The sequence below is a fragment of the Gracilinanus agilis genome, chromosome 1, assembly GCF_016433145.1.
Source record: "Gracilinanus agilis isolate LMUSP501 chromosome 1, AgileGrace, whole genome shotgun sequence".
NCBI lineage: Eukaryota > Metazoa > Chordata > Mammalia > Didelphimorphia > Didelphidae > Gracilinanus > Gracilinanus agilis.
In genome coordinates, this window is record NC_058130.1 from 256,032,010 (window position 1) to 256,057,106 (window position 25,097).

The following is a 25,097-nucleotide window of genomic DNA, read 5'->3' on the forward strand; positions in this document are numbered from 1 at the left end:
TGTGAAGAACTTTAAATACCAAACATATTCATCTTAGAAATATTGCAGAGCTTGAAAGTTTAGAAGCCATTGAAGTTTGAGAGAGTGGTGTCAGTGGGTCAATATGGTCAGACTCATGCTTTAGGAAAATCACTTTGACAGCTGCATTGGATAGGTTGGAGTTGAAGAGATTATTGAGGCAAGGAGACCAAGGCAATTGTAATAGTCTAAGTGACCAGGTGATAAGGAACAGTGAAATATAGTGATATTCAGGATGTGGGGAGAAGTATTTTCTTTAAGCAAGAGTCATCTAGCTAAGACCCAGAGGCCCATTAGGAATTGTAATTGATCCTCCCCATCCCTTGCACCATCTCTTCTAACTTCCATTTGACTATATAGGTGTGTCTTCTATTTTGGACTATATGTGTAGATATATAAATCTTTATGAAATCCTTTTGATAATTTTATGATCTTGGCTATGGCTTGGGGAGACCACTGACCTAGGCCCTTGCCCAAGAAGCCCTAGAACTCGTAAGGGTTTTTACAGTAGCTTTTCAGTGAAGTACCACAGTCCTACTTCACAAATGGGGAAACCAAAATACCAAGTAAGAGAAACAGCCTACCCAGAGTCATAAAGTGAACTGGAATGATGAAGACCTCTGGACTTCTAGCTTAATCTTGTGATTCCTGCTAGGCCACATTGTCCCCTGTTGAGTTACTCCTGCTACACTTTGCCTCTGGACTGTCAACATCAGATAATATTTATGAGGGCCTAGTCTGCTTATGACTAGGCAAGGAGTCTAAAGGAGATGTCAGTTTAACTGAGTACAAAGGATGTAGTTCATTGCTTTTAGAAAATACCTAGGGTTGGTCCCAGTTCAGCCTGGTTTATTTTGGTCCGTGTTCTGTAATAGAATACTTGGGGTCACTTTAGGAGACTGGTAAATTAATGTAGCTCATTCTGGATTTTGGTTCAAACAAAATTGGTTCAAGCCCTTGATCCAAGACCAGACTCCGCTCCCCCCAAAAGAAAACATAGTCTAAAACAAATAGGTGTGACCCAAGCCAAGATTAGGGATATGTATTTAGCACCAGGGCAAACTGGCATTAAGGGCATGCATGGCCTATCTCTCTGCCATGAATACTTTCTACTTTAGGCAGCCCTGACCATAGCCCTGTTCACAAGACTACTAACTAGGGATAGGGACTCCGCCTGAGATTTCACCAGGATAGGGAGCTCCCAAATGAGAAAACTCCCAGTATTCAAGTCATCATCATCTCTGTAACTTAGAGTTGCCCAGAGAGGTGGTGTCAAACTCAAATAGAAATGGATCCTTCCAACACCTCATATTGACTTTGAAAACCACAAATTAATATTATTTACATGGTGGTGTGTTTTTGTTTATTTTGCTTAACATTTCCCAGTTAATTTGAATCTGGTTTGGACACCTTAGAGTTTAAGTGCCTTGCCTAGAATCATACACAGCTATTGTGGCAGAGGCAGGACTTGACTCCAGGCCTTCCTGACTTTAAAGCCATTTATCCACTATAACACAAATGCTAAGTTGCCCAAAACCAGAACTAAATAAGGTTTAGGTGGACTGGGACACAATGTCCCCAAGTTATTTCTGTATAGCATGAACACAATAGTCATGGAGAAAACACTGGAAGTTGGGAGTTAGGCAACCTGCTATGTTAATGGGAAGCCCTTTTTGGCCTCTGCATATACGTATCTCTGTGCAATTAGATGTGGCTGTCAGCCCTTCCTTCAACCAGATGAAGATGATTATTCCTTTTATACCATTCAAACTTCGCAGAGAAAGGCAAGGCCTACACAGACTGATAATTCAGGATCTTTAGTGGTTGAAAGGGGGTAGTTCTTGTCACATTTCCATCCTGCCTTTCCCTATCACAAATACCCAAATCTCCCTGTTCCTCCCCACTACACACATACACATTCTATTGTCTCATTGCTCTAAAAGGCGAGTAGGTTGACCTAGAAAGAATTTTTCTTTCTTTTTCCCTTGAGGGTTTGGAGGTGGTGGTAGTGTTTGTACAGGGGGAGTCAGCTGCTTTTCTCCTTATAATTTTCTTGGACAACTGTTGGTTGAGTGCCTTGTCAGTTCATTGTTCTACCATTTTCTTTTCATGATAGGGGCCTCTCACTGGAAAGAAATACCAGGGAACTTTTTTGGGTGATGGAGCTTAACAATACTGCTTTGTACTCCAAGTCTACTTTTTACCTTCCTTCTCAGGAGCTAGAAGTCTCTGCAGACATTACCTCATTAACCCAGCCAACCTTATGTGGGGAGGAAAGGCCAGAGCAGGGGTGGGGTGGGAAAAGAGAGGCTGGCCTTACTAAGGAGGCCCAGTAGGAGGCTGCTCCAGAAAGGCCCTTCATCCCCTGTTCTGCCAGACCTGAAACTCCTTAACTAGAGGAAGGACTCTTTTATTCCACAAATGTATATCTTAAAGGGCAAAGTCCTCTGGGAGAAGGGTACATACAGTGTATGATTGATGTTCACACTGAACCAGAAATGAAAGTCAGAAGATCTCAAAGAGTTGGACTTGATACGTGGAGGAGAAAGCCCCAAAGCCCATCAGTGTGTGAAAGAAGAGGAGACAGAGACAATGGAGGAGAGAAAAATGGGGGAAAGACCAAGACCAAATACTACCTCCCCATTTTGCTAGTACTTTCCCCTTGGTTTTGTTTTGTTTTGTTTTTAAAGAGGAGAACCTCCTGGCTCAGAAAAAAGCTCAGCTCCAAACTGTACTGCATCCTGACAGCTTAGGTATTTTCTCATAGGACAGACATTCAAGAAATGACAGACAAAAGCTCAATATGACACACTCAAGTCTGCTCTGTGGTTGTAACAGTGGCAGCAACACACATCTGGGAAATCCCTTCCCAAGACTGCTTTTTTCCTACTTCCAATCCCCAAGTGTGGTTCCATGCCTGGTACAAAGTCACAAATGCTAATTGCCTTGGAAGAAAGCCAACTCCCTGCCCTGTTTGCTTAAAGCCACAGAAGCCTATGAGCTCAAGGATAAGGAGTATGTCCCTTACAGGGGGTAGGGTCATGGTGCAGTGGATGTCCCTTTTGAAACCCTCTTGAAGAATCTGCTGGAAACATCTGAGGGTACTAAAATAGCTCAACACAGAAAAGTCCTGGACAGATCTATATCTTCTAGGAACTGTCAGAGGGGGAATTTGAACCTAGATCTTCCTAACATGATTCTACCCACTGGCCACACTGTTGATAACTAGCACAACACATTTTCTGACTTATAATAAACAGATAATAAGTTTTAAATTAAAACACATCCATATTTGACAGTAAAACAGTTTCCTAGCAGGTGGATATGATTGTGAGAGGAATTAGCCTAGTTCTGCTTGACCCCCAAAAGACAGAACTAGGACCAATGGGTTGATTTAAGGAACATTTCGGAGCAGAATTCTTCAGAAGTCAAATGGACCACTTTGGAGGGTTGTGGATTTTTTCTTGGGTATCTTGTTCAGACATGATTGACAATAGATGAACCCTGGGGTCCCTTCAGCCCTGAGGTTCTGGGTGATATCCACAGGAAAAGAATCAGGATGGTGAGGAAACTGGAGCTCAGGCCATAGAAAGATCATTTGAAAGAGCTTAAACATAAAGCCTCGTCCATAGTAAGTGCTTAATAAATGTTGGTTGATGGTTGTTTGAACTTGAAGCATTTAGCCTGGAGAAGAGAAGACTTGGTAAAGCCATGCTAGATGCAAACCTGTGTGTAGCTAGCCCCAGGTGATGGAGTGGGGGCCAGTGTGTAGAAGGAACAAGAAGGTAGATTTAGGCTCAGCACAGAGAAGAACTTTATATATAGAGCTGACTAACAATGAAAGACTACTTTGTGGCATTGATAAGCTTTTGGAGGGCAGAGACTTATGTCAGATTTCATCTTAGCATCCTGAGTAAGCACAAAAAACATGTTTTGTTGAATTTAATTAAGCTAAGGTAGTAAGTCCCATGTTATAGGAATTGTTCAAGCAAAGATGGATGGCCTTCCACATAGTGGTGATGCTATAAATGAGATTCTTACACTGGGTAGGAGGTTGGAAGAAGTGATTCTGAAGACCTTTTCAAACTTTTAGACTCTAGGTCAATCAATGACACCAGGAAAAAAACCTCTCTACTCCAGGGCTAAACCACCCTTTCATGGTTCCCTGCCCCTTTAAAACTCTTAAACTTCTGTATTAGAATCAATACTGTGTATTGGCTCCAAAGCAGAAGAGTGGTAAGTGCTGGGAAATGGGGTTTAAGTGACTTGCCCAGGGTCACACAGTGAAGAAGTGCTTGAGTTTAGATTTTAATCCAAGACATCTTGTCTCAAGGTCTGGCTTCTCAGCCCCCTGAGCCACTCACTTATCTGCTTGCTCCCCCTTTCATGTTTAGAAGAACTTCAGAGGAGCCCAAGAAGAGATATTGGAACTAATCCTGTTGAATCCCTTCCAGAAACTAGGGACAGCTGTTTCCAACCAAAAAGGTTCATATCCATTGTGAACAAAGCATGTGGGCCTTTGAAGGCCATGCTCTGGCAAAGCCAGTCTATAGCACTTGTGCCTCAAGCCCCTTCAGCCCTATGGGCACCTAATAAATGCTTCATAATTAATTCATTGATTCTGCCAAAAGGTATCCTTCAAAGAGGAAAATGCATTAACTGGGAAGACAAGTCTTAACAGGGACATTATAGCCAGGTTCTTTATTTTAGTTCCCATTATGTTCAGCTGCTGTCAAATCCCCCAAACAGGATGACCTTCATTTCCTAAGTAGTAATAAAAGATTAGCTGCTCCCCAGAAGAAGCTGCGTGTTGGTAATAGAAGCATCCACAGCTCCCTAGTCTTTGTGGTTGAGAGCATTCAAAGGACCTTTTCAGGTGACTAAGTGTCTTGTTTTTTACCAGCTATTTTTCTGGCTTCCCACACAGCTTTTTTTTTTTTCTTTTTTTTTTTAAACCCTTGTACTTCGGTGTATTGTCTCATAGGTGGAAGAGTGGTAAGGGTGGGCAATGGGGGTCAAGTGACTTGCCCAGGGTCACACAGCTGGGAAGTGGCTGAGGCCGGGTTTGCCACACAGCTTTTAAACAGTTCTATTTTGGGTAGGTCAAATGAATATAATAAAAATAACAATCCCACCTAAATGAATTTACTTATTCAGTGCCATACCTATCAAACTATCAAAAAACTATTTTATAGAACTAGAAAAAATGACAGAATTTGTTTGGAAGAACAAAAGGTCATGAATATCAAGGGAACTAATGAAAAAAAAGGTGAAGGATGGTGGTCTAGCCAGTACCATATCTTAAAAAGTACTATAAAGCAGTAATCATCAAAACAATCTGGTCCTGACTAAGAAATAGAAGGGTAGATCAATGGAATAGACTAGGGGTAAATGACCTCAGCAATCTAGTGTTTGATAAATCCAAAGATCTCAGCTCTGGGGATAAGAACTCACTATTTGACAAAAACTGCTTGGAAAATTGGAAAATAGTATGGCAGAAATTAGGTTTAGATCAGTATCTCACACCCTATCCCAAGATAAGATAAAAAAAATGGAGATATGATCTAAACATAAAGAGTGATATTATAAGTAAATTAGAGGAACATAGTCTTGTTTACCTCTCAGATCTTTGGAGAAGGGAAGAATGTATGACCCAGAGATAGAGAAAAATGAAAAATTTTGATTATATTAAAATTTTAAAAGATTTTGTACCAACAAAACCAATATAACCAAGATTAGAAGGGAAGCAACAAACTGGGGAAAAATTATAACAAATTTCTCTGATGAAGGTCTAATTTCTCAAATATATAAAGAACTAAGTCAAGTTTATAAGAAACCAAGTCATTCCCCAATTGATAGATGGTCAAAGTATATGAATAGGCAGTTTTCAGATGAAGAAATCAAAGCTATCAATAATCATATGAAAAAATGTTGTTAGTCCCTCTTGATTAGAGAAATGCAAATTAAAAGAACTCTGAGATATGACAGTAAAGGAAGATAATAAATTTTCGAGGGAGTGTGGCAAAATTGGGACACTAATGCATTGCTGGTGGAGTTGTGAATTGATTTGACCATTCTGGAGGGCAATATGGAATTATGCCCAAAGGGCTATAAAAGAATGCATACCTTTTGATCCAGCATACCAGTATACCACTACTAGGTCTGTATCCCAAAGACATAAAAAAAAATTGGAAAGGACCTGTGTGTACAAAAAATATTTGTAACTGCACTTTTCCTGGTGGTAAGGAATTGGAAACTAAAGGGATGTCCCTCAATTGGGGAATGTGAACAAAATGTGGTATGTGATGGCGATGGAATAATATTGTGCTATAAGGAATGATAAACAGGATAATTTCAGAAAGAAATTGAAAAGACCTACAATAAACTGATCCAGAGTGAAATAAGCAGAACCAGGAGAACATCATATACAGAGATATTGTTGAATGATCAAATGTGATAGACTTTGCTACTAACAGCAACACAGTGATCCAGGACAATTCTAAGGGACTTATGACAAAGAATACTATTCATCTCCAGAGAAAGAACGGTAGGAGTAGAAATGCAAATAAAACATAATTTATTGCTTGTTTATTTGGCTATATGATTTGGGGTTTGGGTTTTATAAAGTTATTCGCTTATAAAAATGAATAATATGGAAATATGTTTTGAGTGATAATATATGTACAACCCAGATTGAATTGCTTGTCAAATCTGGGAATGGGGAGGGAGACAACATGCATCATACAACTTTGGAAAACATAAGTGGAAATTTGTTATTAAAACAAAATAAAGCAAAAAAAAATTTAAACAATTTTTAAAAACCCAGTTCTATCTTAAATGACACAATCATGGACCAGAGTTTAAAGCCCCTGCCTCTGATACTCACTTTCATGTAAAATGGAGGGTCATAATAACACTTACATCTTAGGGTTGTTATGGAGATCAAATGTAATCACTTATGTAAGGCATTTTGAAAACCTTAAAGCACCGTAAAAATGTTAGCTTTTATCATTATGATTTTGAAAAGACCTATCCAAGGAGACATTGAGCCAATCACAGTATTTTTGATCCTTTCTGCTTAAACATATAGGAGATGTGGAAATTAAAGAGGGATAGGGAGATTGGGAGGTGGGTAGAGTTCCCACTAAGAATATGCTGCCCTCCCTGAAAAACAATCTTAATCTCTGGTTTCAAAAAAACTAGACAGAGGATTAGTTGTGGGATATGAAACCCAATGGCATTGGATACACGGAGGGGCAGAGCTTCATTTTGGCATCATTCCAAATTCCCAGGATTTCATGAAGGTTGTTCATTTGGAGCTGGAAGTACTTGTGCCAAACTTAGGGGTTCATGTAGATGATGGGTAAAATTGAAAGAATTAGAACCCAAGACCCACGATCTAGTGCTTGCTCTTCCAGTAACCTCTAGCTTTGTGACCTTGTTGGATTACCTCTCTGGGACTCAGCTTCCTTCTCCCTAAAACTGTGGAGGTAAAATAATTGATTTCTAATGTCTGTTCTTGAATGAACAGACTATGATTATGAGTTTAAAACTTCTTCTTTTGTGCTATTATTATCCCCACTTTACATTGAGGCTGAACAGAGATGAAATGACTTGCCCAAGGTCTCATAGCTAGTAAGTATCTGAGGCAGGTTTTGAACTTGGGTTTGATTGTACCTTTTAAGTCAGAGGGAACTTTTTTTAGCTGTTGTATAAGAAGCCAGAGGAAAAGTTGGCAAAAGGTTAGTTACTTGAAAGGGTCTCTTGCATGCTTTCATCCATGAGTAAAAGTCAGCACAAGCCAGGCCTCAGACATTTCAGGTTGATTTATAAGGTGAAGGACTAGAACAGAAGGGGTACATCCCCAGCTGAAGAAGGATATACATCATCACCCTGTGAGGTCCAGGGACTAGCAGGGATTTCCTACTAGCTGAAATCCACAGAGAAACCAGTAAACTTCATTTCAGCTGCTAAACTTAAGCAAACTTGACATTGTAGTCATTCCCAGGGACCCCAGAAGGACTGGCAGTTTTAAATACCTGCCTCTCAGTAAAAGTCAGGAAGGTCTAGGTTCACATCCCATCTCTGGCACTAGCTGGGAACCATGGACAAGTCTTTTAACCTCATCTGTAAAATGAGAATAATTAAACTGGAGTATCTACCTCACATGGGTCTTGTGAAATCCAAATGATATATACATGTCGGTTATTATTATTAACATGATTATTATTGTTGTTGGAGAATGACAATGTGGTATATTGGTAGAGGGCTGACTTTGGAAGCAGTCAATCCAGCATACATTTTAAGCACTTCTATATGCCAGTCCCTGTGGCACGGGAGATGCAAGTACAAAAAACAAGATGGCCCCAGCCTTCAAGAAGCTTATGTAGTACTAGGAGCTATATTATAACATGTTCATAGGAAGATTAGGATTGAAATCCAGTCTCTGACACTTACTAGCTTTGATCCCGAGCAAGGCTCTCTCAGTGTCCCAGTAAACTCTCTAAGACTATAAGTTACAATGAGCTGACAAACTGTATGCTATCAAAGATACACTGGTGGAGAGATTTTCTAATAATAATAGCTAGCAATTATATAGCTCTTTCAGCTTTGTAAAGCACTTTACACATATCTTATTTGATCTTTATAACAATCCTGGGAGGTGGATGCTATTATTACCTCCATTTTACAAATAAGGAAACTGAGGCTTAACTGGTTAAGTGATCTGCTTAGGGTCATATAGCTACTAAGGCAAGATTTGAACTCAGGTCTCTTCCTGACTCCTGGTCCAGTGCTCTGTCTACTGCATCACCTAACTACACCAAGAGTTCTCTTCACCAATGAAGTCACAAATTCCAAAAAGGACCGATTAGAGCAGTAGTTTGGAGTTAGACTATGGAGGACCTTGAATACCAAGTAAAAGCCTTTCTCGGCTTGGGAGTAGAGGAGTGATGTGATGACAGGGGAATTGGGAACAGCAGGACATCCAGGGTTGGATTGTTGAGGGAGGCAGTGGGGGCAGAGAGGTGAGCTGGGAGGCTTTGGCAGAGTCCAGGTAGGAGATAAGGCCCGAGCCTGTGTTCCCTCTGCCCTGATGTTTGCTACTGTTCTGGTCAGACCAGGACCAGAAAGCCTGTTTGGGCTGCATAGCTGAGGTAAAAAGGAACAGCTGTTGGTGAGGGGGGCGCTAAGGGAAGACTGGCAGCCTGGCATAGGTGCTGCACCTTCTACTTCTCAAAGCACCAGTTCTCTCATTTGATCTGGAGGCCTTTGGGACCAACCAGATGGCCTCTCATTCATCACCCCAATTTCTCTTTTCTCCCCACAGAATCTGAGAGTCCGGAGCATCGGAGGAACGGAATTTTTCACACGTTCGGCTACCAAGTTCAAGGGAGCCCTGGCCCAGAAATTCATGTTTGTGGATGGCGACCGAGCGATGTGTGGCTCCTACAGGTGACTCTCCCTGGGCAGTATTTCCTCCAGTTTTTGAGACCGCTTCTCACAGAGCTAGTTTTTCAGAACGACAGAAGCCCGAGAGAGGGATGTGAAGATTAGCATTGGGGGCGGGAGCTTGGGCTGCGGACAGATGAGCTCTCCCATGTCACAGTGACTCCTCCTTGCTCCCCCCTCACCCCAGCTCTTTCAGCTTGAGCCCTGGCACCAGGCTTTCATTGTACTTTTAATCCAGTCTTGCAACACTCTAGACATTCCTATCCTGGGAAAGTCTCGATGAAGGCATCCCTATTCCCCAAAGTTGCTGATGTCTGGGCTCTGCCAGCCAAGTCTGGCGCTGTGACATCCTCTTCAGACACCGGTTCCTATTCTGGCTGATCTCAGGGCCTCCCGAGCAGCCCACCTTCTGTCATCATGAGCCCCACGTGTCTGGAATAGGAGGCGCAGGTGCCTGTGCTCGCTGTTCTCCCAGATCCGTGAGGGTGGGGAGGGAGGGGAAGCGGTCCTTGTTCTCCTGGCCTGTTTGAGGAGTGCCTCCCATTCGGGTAGGGATCTCTTCTTTAGAAAAGACTTCCAAAACCATTCTTCCAGCAGCCCCTGTTCGAGACACCGTTTGAACTATTGCCCCTGCTTGAGAGACGAGGGAGCCGCGGCCCAGAGAAGTCACGGTGCTTACTCCAGATTGTCCGGGGGCTGATCACGGAGCCAGGCTAGCAGCAATTCTCCCTTTCCAGGGAGCTTGCCACCCTGCTCTGAGTTGTGTCCGCCGTCGGCAAGGGGCTTGGACTAGCCCGAGCCAGTCCTCCCTGGGATGATCTAGGGCTCAGTGAGAAGAGCTGGGGTGTCCCGTCTGTGGGCTCACCATTGCAGACGGGACAGCAGCCCCTTTGTTCTCGACATCTACCTCTCCTTACACCTGTGAAGACTATGATTGTGATCCAGTGACATGATTTTTATATGAACAGCAGCAAACACCACGGCATAGAGAGCCCGGATCCTTATGGAGCCACTAGAAAGACAAGCTGAAGGTCTCAGACGCTGACCTTGCAGACGCAGGGAGGGAGACACCTTGTCAGGTCCCACACCCCCTGCCCCCGACCCGTCTCTCTTTCCCCGTATGTGAGCAGCGTGGCTCAGGGAGAGAGCCGTGTCCTCAGGAGCTCTGGGTTCTGATCCTGACCTGCCACAAAGCACAGCTTGGATTATTAGCAAGTCCTTTCCCCTCCCTGGGCCACGGTTTTTCCTTGTTCATCCATTGAGGGTGTTTCGGTATCTTTCACGATGGATTTGGAGTGAGAGCACTTGGGTTCCCATCTTGGCCCTGGGCGATTTCCCCTCTTGACCTCCATTTTCTCATCTATGAAATGAAGGGATCTGCTGTTCCCCTCTATTCACTCTGCTCCAGCCACTCTGATCTATTTGCTAAGCATCACACTCGGTCTCCTGGCTGTCCACATATCCGTAGTGCTCTCACTTCTTACTTTGCACTTCTTGCTACTTCCTTTTAGACTCAATTCTAGGGGCAGCTGGGTGGTTCAGTAGATAGAGATGTAGGCCTGGGACAGGAGGTCTTGGGTTCAGATATGGCCTCAGACACTTCCCAGCTGTGTGACCCTGAGCAAGTCACTTAACCCCTATTGCCTGGCCCTTACCTCTCTTCTGCCTTGGAAATGATACTTAGCATTGATTCTAAGACAGAAGAGAAGGGTTTTTTTGTTTGTTGGTTTGTTTTTAAATTGAAGTATTTTCCCAAGGTTACATGATTCATGTTGTCTCCCTCCCCTCTTCCCTGCCCCCTCCCAGAGCTGACAAGCAAATCCATACATAGTGTGTCATCACTCAATACCTATTTCCATGTTATTCATTTTTATAATGCTCTTTAAAAACCCAGACCCCACGTCCACTCCCCCTAGAAACAAGCGACAAAGCAAACATTTCCGAGGGAAAGGTTTTGAAGGCAAGAAGGGCACAGTGAGAGCCATTAGGGAAGTCTCCTCGCAGATGGCTAACTTCATTCCTTTCCATTCCAGCTTCACGTGGTCAGCCGCCAGGACAGACCGGAACGTGATCTCTGTGCTCTCGGGCCAGGTGGTGGAGATGTTTGATAAGCAGTTCCAAGAGTTGTACCTCATGTCTCAGGGGGTCAGCCTTAAAACGGTTCACATGGAGAAGGAGCCCGAGCCCGAGCCCATCATCCTGCCCACGGTCATCCCGTTGGCTCCGTCCGGCACCGTAGCCAAGAAACTCATAAACCCCAAGTACGCCCTGGTGAAGGCCAAGAGCGCGGACGAGATCGCCAAGGCCTCCTCCGAGAAGCAGGAGGGCGGGCTGGGCAAGAAATGTGAGGGCAAAGGGAAGGTGCTGGGGAACGGGCTGGCAGAGCGGCCCGGCGACTTCCTGGAGCAGCCCCTGCCCATCCACCCCGGGCTGCTGAACATGGAGCGCGCCAACATGTTCGATTACCTGCCCACATGGGTGGAGCCAGACCCCGAGCCTGGCAGTGACATCCTGGGCTACATTAACATCATCGACCCCAACGTGTGGAACCCGCAGCCCAGCCAGATGAACCGAATCAAGATCTGCGACTCTTCCTCGCAGGCCGCGGCCCAGTATAGACTGCTGCAGAGGCGGCAGAGCCAGGAGGTGGTCAGTCCCGCGGTCGCGCCGCCCCCCGACCCTCCGGCCATCGTGGAAAACACCAAGAGCCCGCCTGCCTCCCCCCATGAAGAGCCCAGCCCAAAGGATGTGCCCACTCCCACGGGCAAGGACAGGGACCAGGGAGCCTTCGCCGCCTTGGCCGAGAACTGCCACCTGCGGGACAGGCACAACCAGGACGGGCCAGAGACCAAGACCCCCGTCCCCAAGCCCAGGACGGTTCATGTCACAGACTTTATCACTAAAGGCAACTCGTTCGACGGCGGCCCAGGCTGCCAGGCTGGGGGACCCGGAGAAGAGGGGTCACTCCAGCAAGAAGGGCCTCCGAACGGCACTATCTACAGACCCCACGAGGACGCCGGCCAGCCCGCCAGCCCCGGGCACCCCAAGCTCCTCCGGCAGCTGTCCATGTCCCAGGAGGGCCAGGACCCTCCCTCTCCGGGGACCCCCAACGGACTCGGTGCAGAGGAGGACGAGGACGACGACGACGACTACGTGACCATCAGTGACCAGGACAGTTTCTCAGGCGGCTCCACCAACAGCCGCCATCGACAGTCCGCAGCGTCCTCTGTGTCGGACGAGTACTTTGAGGTGAGGGACAACTTCGCCCAGCTCCGGAGGCGCCACTCAGAGCATGTCCCCAATGGGGCAGGTCACGTGCGACCACTGTACAGGAAACTGAGTGAGCCCCACATGAGCCGGGGAACATTCATGAGTCCCCTGAGGGGCCCCCAGTGGCTGCAGAGCTCAGGGGCAGAGGATGAGTATGGCAGGAAGAGAAACAGCAGCAAAGAGGAAATTAAACATGGCAGCGACAAGGCTTATGCTAGCCCCGCGACCCAGGTAGGATGGCGTCTTCAGGTGCATGAGAAAGGGGCCCTTCCCTCCAAGTTCCCCGCTTAGAACCCATGTGCCAGTGTCCTCACACCTTTCCTTCCCTCCTCCCCAGGGGCCTGGGGAATTCCCGTGTTCCCCACATATTCATTTGAAGCTGCCTCATCTTCAACAGAAGCATTTAAAAAGGGCCATTTGGGTTCCCACCTCTCTTTACCTTTCCCTCAGATTTCTTTTATGACCTCCACTGAACAAGTAAGAATACTAAGGCTGAGAAGGGAAGTTTTTGACTCCCACAATCACCTAGAAAACTACTCACAGAGCCTATTATCCTGCCCACCACCAATGTCGTCCTATTCTGTACCTTTGCCCCAGATTTCTAGCCTGGCATCAGTCACCACCAACCCAGCAGGGCAAAGTTGCAGTAGGAAAAGGGAATGGTGCCATACCTGGGTACAGTGCCCGACTAATCATGCCTGGCATGATGATGAGGACCATGGGCAGCATCTTTAGGTAGCTGGCAAGGATCGAGCCTGCCTTGGCATGATTCAGGTTCCTGGCAGAAAGGGACCTCTGTACTATGACCTGGGGGAAATAAGGCAGGAGAGAAAAGATGTTGTTGGACATAGGCTGACATGGAGGACTCGGTCCTTGAGGAAGATTTGCCAAACAGAGGAAGCATATGGAGCTCCAACCTAAGATTCAGAAGTCTGCCCCTTCCAGCCCCATCCCCTTCCCTCCTCAGTGTTAAAGTCATAAGCTATTGTCCTTGAGCTTCCAAGACCCCACTGCAGCCTCTGGTGGACATTTCTCTGACACCACAGAGGCCTCAGCTTGAGAAGAGTGAGCATAGTGCCATCACTTCTGTGTCTGGAATAAATGGCACTGTGGGGTCTGCCAGAGATGGCAGGCCTGGGGCCAGGTCCTAGGTCCTAGGGAAGGACATAAACAGACCACAACTTATACATTTAAATAGATGCTTTCTAGCAAAGCAGCCCCTTAGGGAAGCTATGCAGGTTTAAATGTTGCTGCCAAGAAGTGTTTGGCACTTCTCTTTGGGAACAACCTTCAGGGCTTTACAAAAGAAACCTGATGTTGTGATTTCATGATCATGCCTCATTTTTTTTTTTTAATAATAGACACTCATCATCGTCTTTGGCTTTGGTCTCTAAAGGACTTTTAGCTCAGTTCCCAAATCAGATGTATCCTCAAAGGACCAAGGTTTAGCCCCAGAGAAGATACTCCCAATACTAGCTCCTCCCATATTGGTTTTTAGATATAGTTGAGCAAAGGTAATACATTAAAATAAAAGCCCAAACTCTTCAGAAGCCTGAGGTGAAGGATGATATTCGTTTGGATGTTCTAGTTCTAGTTCTAGTCTGTTTGTTAAACAATCAGTTCCCGTCCTTTATGGTCACACCTAATATTCTTTTAAGTCTTTAGACCATTGCTCTTTGCTCACCAAAATAGGTTTGGAATAACAAGCCCCACAAAATCTTCTGTCCCAGTAACCTTCTGAACAGAGAAGTTCCTCTTTTTGATGAGCACCACTGAAAGATGATCATTTTATCAGATCCTTTGGGTTTTCCCAGCCATTCTCTCAGTTAGCAATCAGCCTTCTTTGGCTTCAATTCTTTGGGACCAGTATTTAAGGAGAATTCTGTAGCTACCTTCTCTTTCAACTATGGTATTGACTGACACATTTCTCCTCAAAGCACTGGACCCAAATATCAGGGGCTTGACCCAATAGCCTTAAATCATCTAAGAAGTAGAAATGTCAGAGGATGACTAGATAAAACCCTTGAGAAATTGAGGAAGAAATTCACCAAAAATGCTACCCTGGACTTATGGGAAGTGACAGTATTCCAGGTTGCTAGGGAGGTGAGCCTCCACCAGAATCAGGTTTCAGTTTACTACTAAGGAAGGACACAGTCCCAGTTGATTGAGACTTTATTTGCTGACTATGTCCCAGAAGCGTGTGTGTATATATAAGGACAGGGAGTAATGGTTAATGTCTAAGGAAGTGGTTTTCAAACTTTTTGGTTTCAGGACTCTTTTACACTCATAAATGATCAAAGATCTCAAAGAGTTTGTTTTGATGGGTATAACCCATTGCCATATTAAACATTAACACCGATAATTATTTTAAATTATCAATTGTTTAATGATAATAAACCTGTTACATGTTAACATAAATATTTTTATGAAAAGTAACTTTTTTCCAAAACAAAAATATTTCGATAGACAAGTGGTATTGCTTTATATATTTTTTGCAAATCTTTTTTATGTCTGGTTTAATAGAAGACAGCTGGATTCTCATTTCTGCCCTTGCATCCAATCTGTTGCAGTATGATTTTGGTTGAAGTTTATGAAGAAAATATGGCCTCATACAGTTATATTATTAGAAAAAGAGGAAGTATTTTAGCAGGCAAATAATTCTTAATATTATTATGAAAGTAGTTTTGAGTTCACAGACCCCCTTAAAAGTTCTTGGAAAACCCCAGATGTTTTTGGACTATAATTTGAGAACTGCTGGTCTAAGGCAATGTAGTAAAAAGAAAATAGAATTTGGGAGTGAAAGGCCTAGGTTTAAATGCTGTGAGGCCCTGGCTTTAAATCTCTGGAGCCTCATTTTCCTTTGTCAATAAAATAGAGACAATAATTATGGACAACATTTACAAAGCACTTTTAAGGTTTGCAAAGTGTTTTCCACATTCTGCCTCATTTGATCCTCACAACTGAGCCCAAAGAAGAATAGGTAGGTGCTATTAGTTTCTCCATTAGATGAAGACCTTGAAGTGAAAAAAGTTAAGTGACTTGCCCAGGGATACCCAGCAATTAAGTACCTGAGGTAGGATTTGAACCCAAGTCTCTGACTTTCCTCATGTGATCTGCCCTGCTTATCCAGAGTTGCAGTGAGATAATTTTTTAAAAAAGATTTATCAAAGTACTATCTCATGACAGAGTGGTGTAATAGAGCACTGAATTTGGAGTCAGCAGACCTGGGTTCATAGCTTTTGCCTTTCTGAGTCTCGGTTGCCTTGTCTATAAAAGATAACTGTGTACCTTCACAGTTGGATAGTTTGGAGCAAGATGTTGAAGGGACCATAGAGATCATCTATTTCATTTTACAGATGAGGAAACCAAGACCCAGAGAGGCTGATCAACTTGCCTGTGGTCACACAGGTTACTCCCCTGAGAAGGTAGGCTATCCCTCATAAAGATAGGATTCAAATTCAGACCCTATGACTCAAAATTCAGTGTCTTTTCTTTTATCTCAATGAGATAATGTCTGTAAAGTGACTTGTAAACTGCCCAGAGTTATATAAATGTAAGCAGTTACTATTATTACCCCAAGGGCCAAGGTCAGCTAGAGATCCAGATGTCAGAAAACACCTAGGAAGTGTCAACACACCTTCTGTTTTGTAACTGTTTCTAGTCTGGTTGACTTGGAAAAATTAGAATGTTTGGAACATTAGGCATGCGCCCAAGTGTATGGGTGTTACACATCTCATCCAGGTGTTTACTCTCCCCCTCTCCCTGCCTCCCAGGCTACCAACGCCTTTTTGCCACTACATGGTTCGCTCCTTGGCTTATGTCTCTGTTAGACAAACTGTTGGCATGGTGTTCAATAACATCAAACTGTAAGGGTTTATAGCTTCAGGTTATACCTTGATCTGGGAGGTATTGGGTCCTTCTGAACCCCAAGGAGGGAGGCTGGCCTCTAACAAGGGGGATCTTTGAGAAGGGAAGGAACATTATGGAAGATTGCATGAGGATTAATGTGGCAGTGGTGCTTACAGAATACACACCAGCCCTGAGTTCTGGTCTTCCCCCAAATTTACTTTGTGACCGTGGGCAAGCCAACTTCCCCTTTGTGGCTTAGTATCCTCACCTGTATAATTAGGTGATTGGACTAGATCATGGTATATTAACCTGAGATCTGTAAACACTTTTAAAAAATATATTTTGATGGCCAGATTTCACTATCATTGGTTTCCTTTGTAATCCTTCATATTTAATTTTATGCATTTAAAAATACTGGTCTTGAGAAAGAGACCATAGGTTTCACCAGGTTCCTGCCAAAGGAGTCCAGGACACAAAAGAGGTTAAGAACTACACCCCATTACTCCCCCAGGACTAGATGATCCCTTCCAGCTCTGAGATTCTGGGATTCTCTGAATCTATGATTGGCCTGGGACTAATGGCCTTACCTGGGCAGACTTTCGTTCTGAAGTCTAAGGTTAGGAGGAATAAGGGAGCTGCCTTAGAGCCATCCAGATGGAGTCATTCTGCCTGGCCCCCTTTGCCTTCAGAATGACAGGGAATCAGAACTGGTACCACTGGGTGGACCTTTCTGTCTCTGAACTAGTCCTCCCTTGTGCTAGCCAAGTAGTTACCCCTGAAAGAACGCTGACTCATTTGGCCTCCATGGGAAAATCACTTCAATGACATTAAATCCAGGGAGGCCACCTTGGGGCCAAAGATCTGAAGGCACATGACAAGATGAGGCATGTTGTGAAATGAGTCAAGTGACCTCTAGGATAAGCTTGGCTCAGACTAGAAGCCAGGGTGACCCAAACGCCAGCTGCCACCATTTTCTGGTTTCACAGACCTCACACTGTCAAGGAGAACCACCTCCCCTCCTGGTCTATCTCCCATCTACCTAGATTGGTCTCTGCCCACCTAGGAAACTCAATATTGTTTGCAGAGTCAGTGCTACACACATTCAGGGGAAATGATCAGAAGTAGCTCAGCTCAGACACATCCTGGGTGTATGATGGTGACTCCCAGTGCCTGGCTCTTACTGCTCTTCTGCCTTGGAACCAATACTTACTATTGATTCTAAGATGGGAGAAAGGGTTTCTAAAAGTAAATAAAAAAACATTTTTAAAGAGTCTATGAAACAAAAAATATTAAGAGCCTCAGGCTTAAGTAGAAGCAAAAGGCTCAGTCACCTTCTCTTAGTTGTAAAAATAACAACTCATTCAGGTTTACAAAACACTCTACTCATGATGACCCTTTGAGGTAGTGGTGCCAGTATGAGTGCCCCCATTTTACACATAAGGACACTGAGACTCCTTTAGGTTTAGGGACTTGCCCAGGGTCACATAGCTCCTAAATATGAAAAGTAAAACTTGAACTCTGATTTGGTTTCCTTTGTAAATGCATACATTTAAAAACATTATCCAAAACTAGTGTTTTTCCATTCATCACAGCTTCCTCTTAAGGGAATTTTCTTATAAACCATCCTCTTTCCCCTGCCCAGGGCCAGCAGTTCTACCGTTATGGGGACAAGCGACCTGCCCCTGGGACCAGGGACAAAGGCAGCTACCAGCAGTCAGCCAAGAACTCAGAGCTTCCCAAATATCGACGGGATGGCACTCATGCAGCAGACGGCTTCCAGCACCCCACCAAAAAGTCTGGCCTGGCAACAGTGGGCTCACGTTATTGGCAGACCAGAGGTGGCCCCCCGGATGGCCGGAACCTGAGGACTGCTAGAACCCCAGGCAATCCACCTGATAGTGGGACTCGGGAAGAGCTGTCGACCCCATTTGGTATCCCCCTCTCCAAACTGTCACAGAACAAAGGCCTCAGGAACAGGTCGGGTGGTGGCCAGTGGGCCTCTCCTGATTCCCGCCGGAGGGCCCCGGCCCCTACAAGCCACAAGGATTAATAGCAAGCCCGCTCTCCCTCACCTCGCTGAGCCCAGAGCTGCTTGCTCCTTTCCTTGGAGCCCTCAAAACTAGACTCTGATAATGCAAGTATTCTTAAACCATGCTGCTTGGACCTTGGATGGGAGAACTGCATTTGTTGTACATATGACATATGGGGCAGGAGGAGGGGAGATGATGTTTACATTTACCTGATCAGTGCACCAATACCAAGCAGCCATGATGGTCAGACCAAAGGTCATCCCAGTCCACGGGAGGTCTCCAGTGGAGGGGTCTCGGAACATGTGCATGGCATCAGCCCGGGGCAGGTGGCATGTGGTGTTAGGAATGGTCTTGTTTGGCACTGCCCCTAAGTAAGCTGCCTCCAACTGGTCATAACCCCCAATTTGGTCAAAAGCTGAAAGGAAAAATGGGAAATTGGGTGAGGGAAGAAAAAAGAAGAAGCAAAGGAGGGAGAAATTGGCTGGTTGGACTGGTCAATGATTCCCCTCCCTCCTGCAACTGACTTCCTAGTGCAACAAGTTTTAAGATTTTCCAACAAGCTCACCTTTTCCATACCTGTGTCTGGAAAAGAGTTGGGGAGTGAGAAAAAAAAAAGATCTAACTTAATGATTGTATTTTATTTTTATTTAAAGAGAACAAAATTATTAAAAGATAAATTTTGCACATTGGAGCTACCCTGGAGGGTTCTTGCTGAACTTGTTACCCTAACAATTCCAGAGTAAAGATTTCTTTACTCAGTTTTGTACTATAAAAAAAGCATAACATATTTTTTTGTTCAAAATCAAGGATCCCATGGTGAAGTCTAAAGTATTAAACTTCTGGGTCCAACAGTTCCATACTGGAGATCATTGCCTGCTGTGGGGCCCCTACCTTTGCTTTTTACTTAGAGAATGAGAGATAATCTGCCTTCTAGAGAAGACTTCTAGCCCTTCATTTTACTCATGAGGAAACTAAAGCTGAGCAGGGAAACAACTTGCCCTCTTATAAGATGATGTAGAGGACCAAGAGTCAAGAAATCTGGGCTCTAATCCTGCCTCTGCTACTAGCTAGTTATCTGACTTTAGAGGAGTCAGATAGTAATTATTAAGCACTTACTAAGTTCCAGGCTTTGGGCAACACCACAACAAAAACACTAGTTAAAAGAATCATTTCACTTTGAGCCTCAATTTCCCCATGTAGAATGAAATTGTTGGGCTAGATAATCTCTGGAACTTCCTAACTATAATATTCTTTGTCTCTGTCTCCTGATCAATCCTATTTCTAGCATATACAGTGTCTACCCAATTGTCTTCTAATAGGCAACGCCAAGTCTTTTCTCTTGTGAGGTTTGTCCCATCCATACTTCAATAATTATGACCACCTCTTGTATATAAGCCTCTACTGAAACATCCTGTCCTAGGGCTGCCCACCCCCATTCATTCCATCTTTCATTTCAGTCCTTGAATACGTGGGACTGCCTTGACAACCCTTGGAACAGTGCAGGAAACCTGAATGCAGAACAAAATAATCTAGTTGCCACCACGGGAAAAAAGGAAGGTTGTGATAGTGACCACCTGCTTTGTTCTACCATATCCATCCTTAACCTTCCAAATTGCCAAGATCTGTCCTATCTCCTTCCCTGTCTCCCTTGAAGGGAGACCAACATTCCTATGGTCTACCCTGACTCCAGAGAACAGATGATTTTTCTTTGGGATGGGTGAAAGAATAGGGGGAAAGTCTGAGAAGAAATACTGGTTACTGTTGGCCAACTGCTTTGCCCTACACTCTCCAGAAAAACTTGGCCTATTCCCTATGATTCCTACCTCCTATTCAGGCAGGAACAAGTCCTGGGTCACACACTCCCCAGTTGGACTTTAACTTTGAGGGGACAATATCAAAGATGCCACCGGTTGGCAATGTCTTTCCCCTTCCTCTGATCCTGCTTCGGTGCCTGAGGATCAAAGTGCTCAGTGCTGAAGGGATGAAATATCTGCATGGTAACCAAACGAGAGAGAGAGAAACTGAGGCAAGAGACAAGCTCTTGGACCTGGGAAAGAGCCAGGGAGAAGGGGCCAAGCCCAAACTGACTCTAGGCTAGAAAAATCACCATAGAAATAATTGCCAACAAACAGGTTGTTTCACATGGCTCTATCTTACCCCAATCCCTACATTTATCCCTGACTGAATAAGAGGTCAAGGAAGCTGAACTCATTGGTCCCTGGAAGTTTAGGCATGACCTCCAACTTGAAGACTGTTTTTCATATACAGGGATACAGGCAATTTATCCCTTCAAATGAACAATGTCTCATCCCTCCACCCCCCTCACCCCCCCACCCTTTCAAAGCAGTCTGTTAAGTGTGGCTATTTAGGATGTAGGCTTGGAGAGGGAAAGGACCTTAGGATCAACTGTTCCAACCCCAACATTTTACACATAAGGGGATGGAATCTCAGAAAACTAAAGTAATTTGACCAAGGTTACATAAGCTTTATAGTAATGGGCAGAGTTAGTATTGAGACCCAGGTCTTCTGATCCCAAAGGTAGGACTCTCCCTTCCGCCATTTTTCAAATCTCTTTGGGAGTTTCTTTCAGAGCCAGGTATATCTGAGCAAAAACAAACAAACAAAAAAAAACCCACCTGTTTTCATGTCTTTAAATCTATATTTGTTTTCTACCCTAAACAGGATCCCTGGACCCTCCCCAAAATAACTTTTATCTCTTTCCAACAATCAGAGATCTTCCCTCCAAGAGCAAAGATTTGCTGCCATAAGGAAGGCTTTGGGAGTCATTACAAGGTTATCCCTATGTATAGCTATGATAGACCTTGGCCCTTATCTAGTCACAGAATCATGGATGAGACCTGGAGGCCTTAGAAATCAACTTGGTCAGTCTCTTCTATTTACAGATGAGAACAGAAGTTCCCTGCCCGAGGTCCTTTAGAGAATTGGTGCTGAGGCAAGATTTGAAAAAAGAACCTCTGACTCTCCCTCCAACCCATGGATGCTATCTTTTATCTTTACTTCCAGTCATTCTCATTAATTCTACCTCAAAAAGTCTCTTACATCTCCCTCCCTTCTCCCCCATTTCCATGGCTACAAGCCTAGACCATCCTTGTCAACACCTTCCTGGCAGATAGCTTATAACAATTTCCAACTCCACTCACTCCCGTCACCCCCAACCAACTGCACCACCACCAGACATCTTTTGTTACCCGTAAATCTGATCACATTGCTCCTCTGCCAGCCACCCCACCATGACCTACTAAGTAAAAGCACTGAGTCTTTTGCTTGGTATTCAAGGCCCTCTACAACCTGGCACCACCTGGCTTTTCCAGGCTTGTCTCGAACTGTTTACTTTCCACTTTAGCTAAACTTGACTTTATGCCATCTCGCCATCCACTCCACACTTCCCTGCCCCCATGAATTGCTAACACTGTTCCCTATCACTGAAAGGCTTTTCTTCCCGAGCCCAATGCCTCTTCCTCCCAAGCCTCTAGGCTCCGTCTCTGAGCTAGCAGTGTGATGAGGCAGACAAAAAAGAGGATGTGATCTTAGTCTGTGCTGCGGCTTCACATAAGAGAAGAAAGATTATTACTGAACTCTGCAGAGGTTGTGCTGTGCCCAATTCTAGATCCATTTGAAGAGGGACACTCAAAACCTTGAATGCTGCTAGAGAAGGGCAGAGAATTAGAAACCATGCCACAGGAGTTCAGAAAGAAAGATGGATTCAAGTCCTTCCTTTTTCTGATAAGGAGACAAAAGCCAGAGATGGAGTGTGACTTGCCCCAGGTCATAGAATCACACAGACTTTCCTAGTTGGAGAGGGCCTCAGCAGCCAATTAGTCCAGCACTGGCCTGGAAAAACAAAAGCAGACCCCACTCCAACCTCACCAACTTCAAGCTTCTGCTTAAAGACCACTAACAAAAAGCTCAAGGCAGACCATTCTACTTCTAGAAAATTCAGATTGTTAGGAAGCTTTTCCCCCTAATACCTAGCCTAAATTTGCTTTTACTTCCACTCATTTTTACCGGTTCTGCCATCAGGGCCAAACTGAACAGGTTTAATTCTTCTCTCACAGGGGCAACTGGGTGACTAGAACACTGGGCCAAGGAAGGGGAGGTCCTGGGTTCAATCTGGCCTCAGACATTTCCTAACTTCATAATCCTGGGCAAGTCACTTAACCCCCATGGCCTCTGCCTTAGAACCAATGCTTAGGATCGATTCTAAGACAGAAGTTAGTAAGGGTTAAAAAAAATAATTCTCTCATATGGTAGCCCTTCAAATACTTGAAGACAGCCATCGTGTCATTTCAAGCCTTCTCTTCTTCAGACTAAAAATCCTTAGTTCTTTCAATGATTCTTCATATAGCCTGGGCTCAAGGCTCCTTCACCATCCTGGTCACTCTGACAGCTAGTCATCTGAGCTAAGAGCATCTGGTGCTAAAGCCAAGGCTGTAGGAGCATACTGCTCTTGTTTTTTAAGTTCTGATAGATTTGCTAAGGAGGCAGCTAGGTGTCTCAGTCAGGAAGACCAGAGTTCAAATCTTGCCTCAAGACATTTACTATGTGTCCCTGGGCAAGTCACTTGACCTCTGTTTGCCTTAATACATTGGAGAAGGAAATGGCAAACCAGTTCACTGTCTTTGCCAAGAAAACCCCATTGGTGTGCCATGACCCACAGGGTCATGAAGGGTAGACACTACTGAACAACGTTTGCTAAAGGTTCAGCACCTTCAGTTTATTGTCCCACCCATGCTTCCCCAGAATTTCAAGTTGGGAGGCTCTGCTGAGACCTTGCACCCTGATCTCTTCCTCCTTCCCTCTATGCCTGCTTTCCTGAATAGGACATAGAAATGCCTCCCTGCCATAACTCAAAGGCCAAAAAAATCCTTTTGAAAGTTTGTCTAAAGGCCTGCTCAGAGCCTTACTTACACTCAGAATTTCACCTCTCACCTTAACTGACTTAATGAATGGGGTTTCATCCCAAGGCTTGTTGTCTGAAAGAGGGTAAATAAATGCCCCTTGAGTCTGATTTTCCATTCACCCTCTATAAATCACCTCCTAGAGTTGAAGTCTCCTTGGAAAACATCTATCAGTAATGTGTTTGGGCATGCATGTTTGGGTAGACAGCTCCTGCTGGCACTGCCTGGTGGGAAGATAGGTGATCTGGCCTGTGGGAGCTACAGGCCAGGAGTGAGGCCTCCCGTCCCCAAAATATGGCAGTCCAGAACTCAGAAACCAGCTAGTAGCTTGGAGCCTAAATGCCCTCTAGAGTTCGGGGTCATCCCTATCAATAAGATACCTCTGGAGTCATTTGGTGAGTTCTGCAATAAGGGACCATGGGAGCCAAACTTTGAGAGGTGACCTTTCCCAGGTTCAGGATGAGCCTGTCAGGACAGTTCCCCAGCCACTAAGGAGAAGTAAGTTTATTTTCTGAGAATTAAACCTCAGTTTTCTAGCCTGAGAAAACTACCCTCCCCTTATGCAAGTTTTCCTCACAAATAATAACATATTTATATAGTACTTAAAGTGTTTATAAAACATTTTCTATATAACCTTGCAGGGAAGAGAGTACAAGTTTTATTATTACTCATTGTCACAGATGAGGAAACTGAGGCTCAGAGAAATTAAGTGACTTGCCCAAGTCACACAGCTGATAAGCCTTAGAGATGGTTCAAAGATGGTTCAAACCTAGATATTCTGACTTTTTAACTGTGTTACAGTTGGGTAACCGTGGTGCAAATTCCTCCAGTTCAGGTTGCCACTGCCTTAAGAGAGATACTGTTTAATTTAAATAATGGTGACTTGTGGCTTGAGGTTTCTCAGTTGAGTTACAGCAAGGGAGGATGGGTACGCCAGCCATTCTCTCTAGGGAAAGAGCATGTACGATCCTGCTACAATCTTGTTGTCAGGGGCATGTGAAGAAGCCAAGCATCCCCGTACCTCTCAGACTGGTTAAATAGATACCCTGCTCTCTCCCCAAGTTCTCTGTTGTCTGTAGCCTAAGCCAGGGCTGAATTTCACCTCGTCCAAACTGTCCTCCTAGTCCCTACCTCTTTTTCTCATGTGAAGTGTTATTGTTGCTGGGAATTTATTTTTGTTATTTTAAACAGATGAAAAGCTCTGATTGTCTTCTGACCTTAAATGCACTATTTAAAATCCCTCCTCTGGCTGCACCTCATCCTGAAACTATGAGGTCCAAGCCCGGTGTTTCTTGAGTCAAGAGCAGCCAGAGGCTGGGCTGGAGCTGGGAAAACTGGCCAGGAAAGGGGAAGCATGGGAAGGGCCTTTGAAAGTCCACTGGCATCTCTTGCTGAATCTCCCCTGTCCACCTCTCTGCAGGCCTTTGTTCTCCTAACCGACCCTTGCCAATGCTGCCATTCTGCATTCTCTGGGCAGTTTTTTTCAAGAACCAGTGGCCATCCATGCAGGACATGACTTCCCCTCCTCACCTGTTGCCTTGTATTTATGATCCTAGTATCC

At 44.6% G+C, this 25,097-nt stretch overlaps 2 protein-coding genes across 5 annotated transcripts in view; one reads left to right on the plus strand and one right to left on the minus strand.

Moving 5' to 3' along the window:
• Positions 1–18,726, plus strand: part of FAM83G (family with sequence similarity 83 member G) — a 58,689-nt gene extending 39,963 nt beyond the window's left edge. The window contains exons 3-5 of the mRNA XM_044661232.1: positions 9,347–9,471; positions 11,502–12,969; positions 18,230–18,726. Of these exons, the coding sequence (XP_044517167.1) occupies positions 9,347–9,471; positions 11,502–12,969; positions 18,230–18,637 (2,001 nt within the window). The 3' untranslated portion in view covers positions 18,638–18,726. The remainder of the gene's footprint in view (positions 1–9,346; positions 9,472–11,501; positions 12,970–18,229) is intronic.
• SLC5A10 (solute carrier family 5 member 10) overlaps positions 1–25,097 on the minus strand; it is a 182,577-nt gene that overhangs the window by 94,429 nt on the left and 63,051 nt on the right. For all 4 annotated transcript variants that reach the window (XM_044661261.1, XM_044661269.1, XM_044661251.1 and 1 more), the window contains 2 exons: positions 18,827–19,032; positions 13,410–13,545 (listed from right to left, as the gene is read on the minus strand). In XM_044661261.1, coding sequence (XP_044517196.1) covers positions 13,410–13,545; positions 18,827–19,032 — 342 coding nt within the window. The remainder of the gene's footprint in view (positions 1–13,409; positions 13,546–18,826; positions 19,033–25,097) is intronic.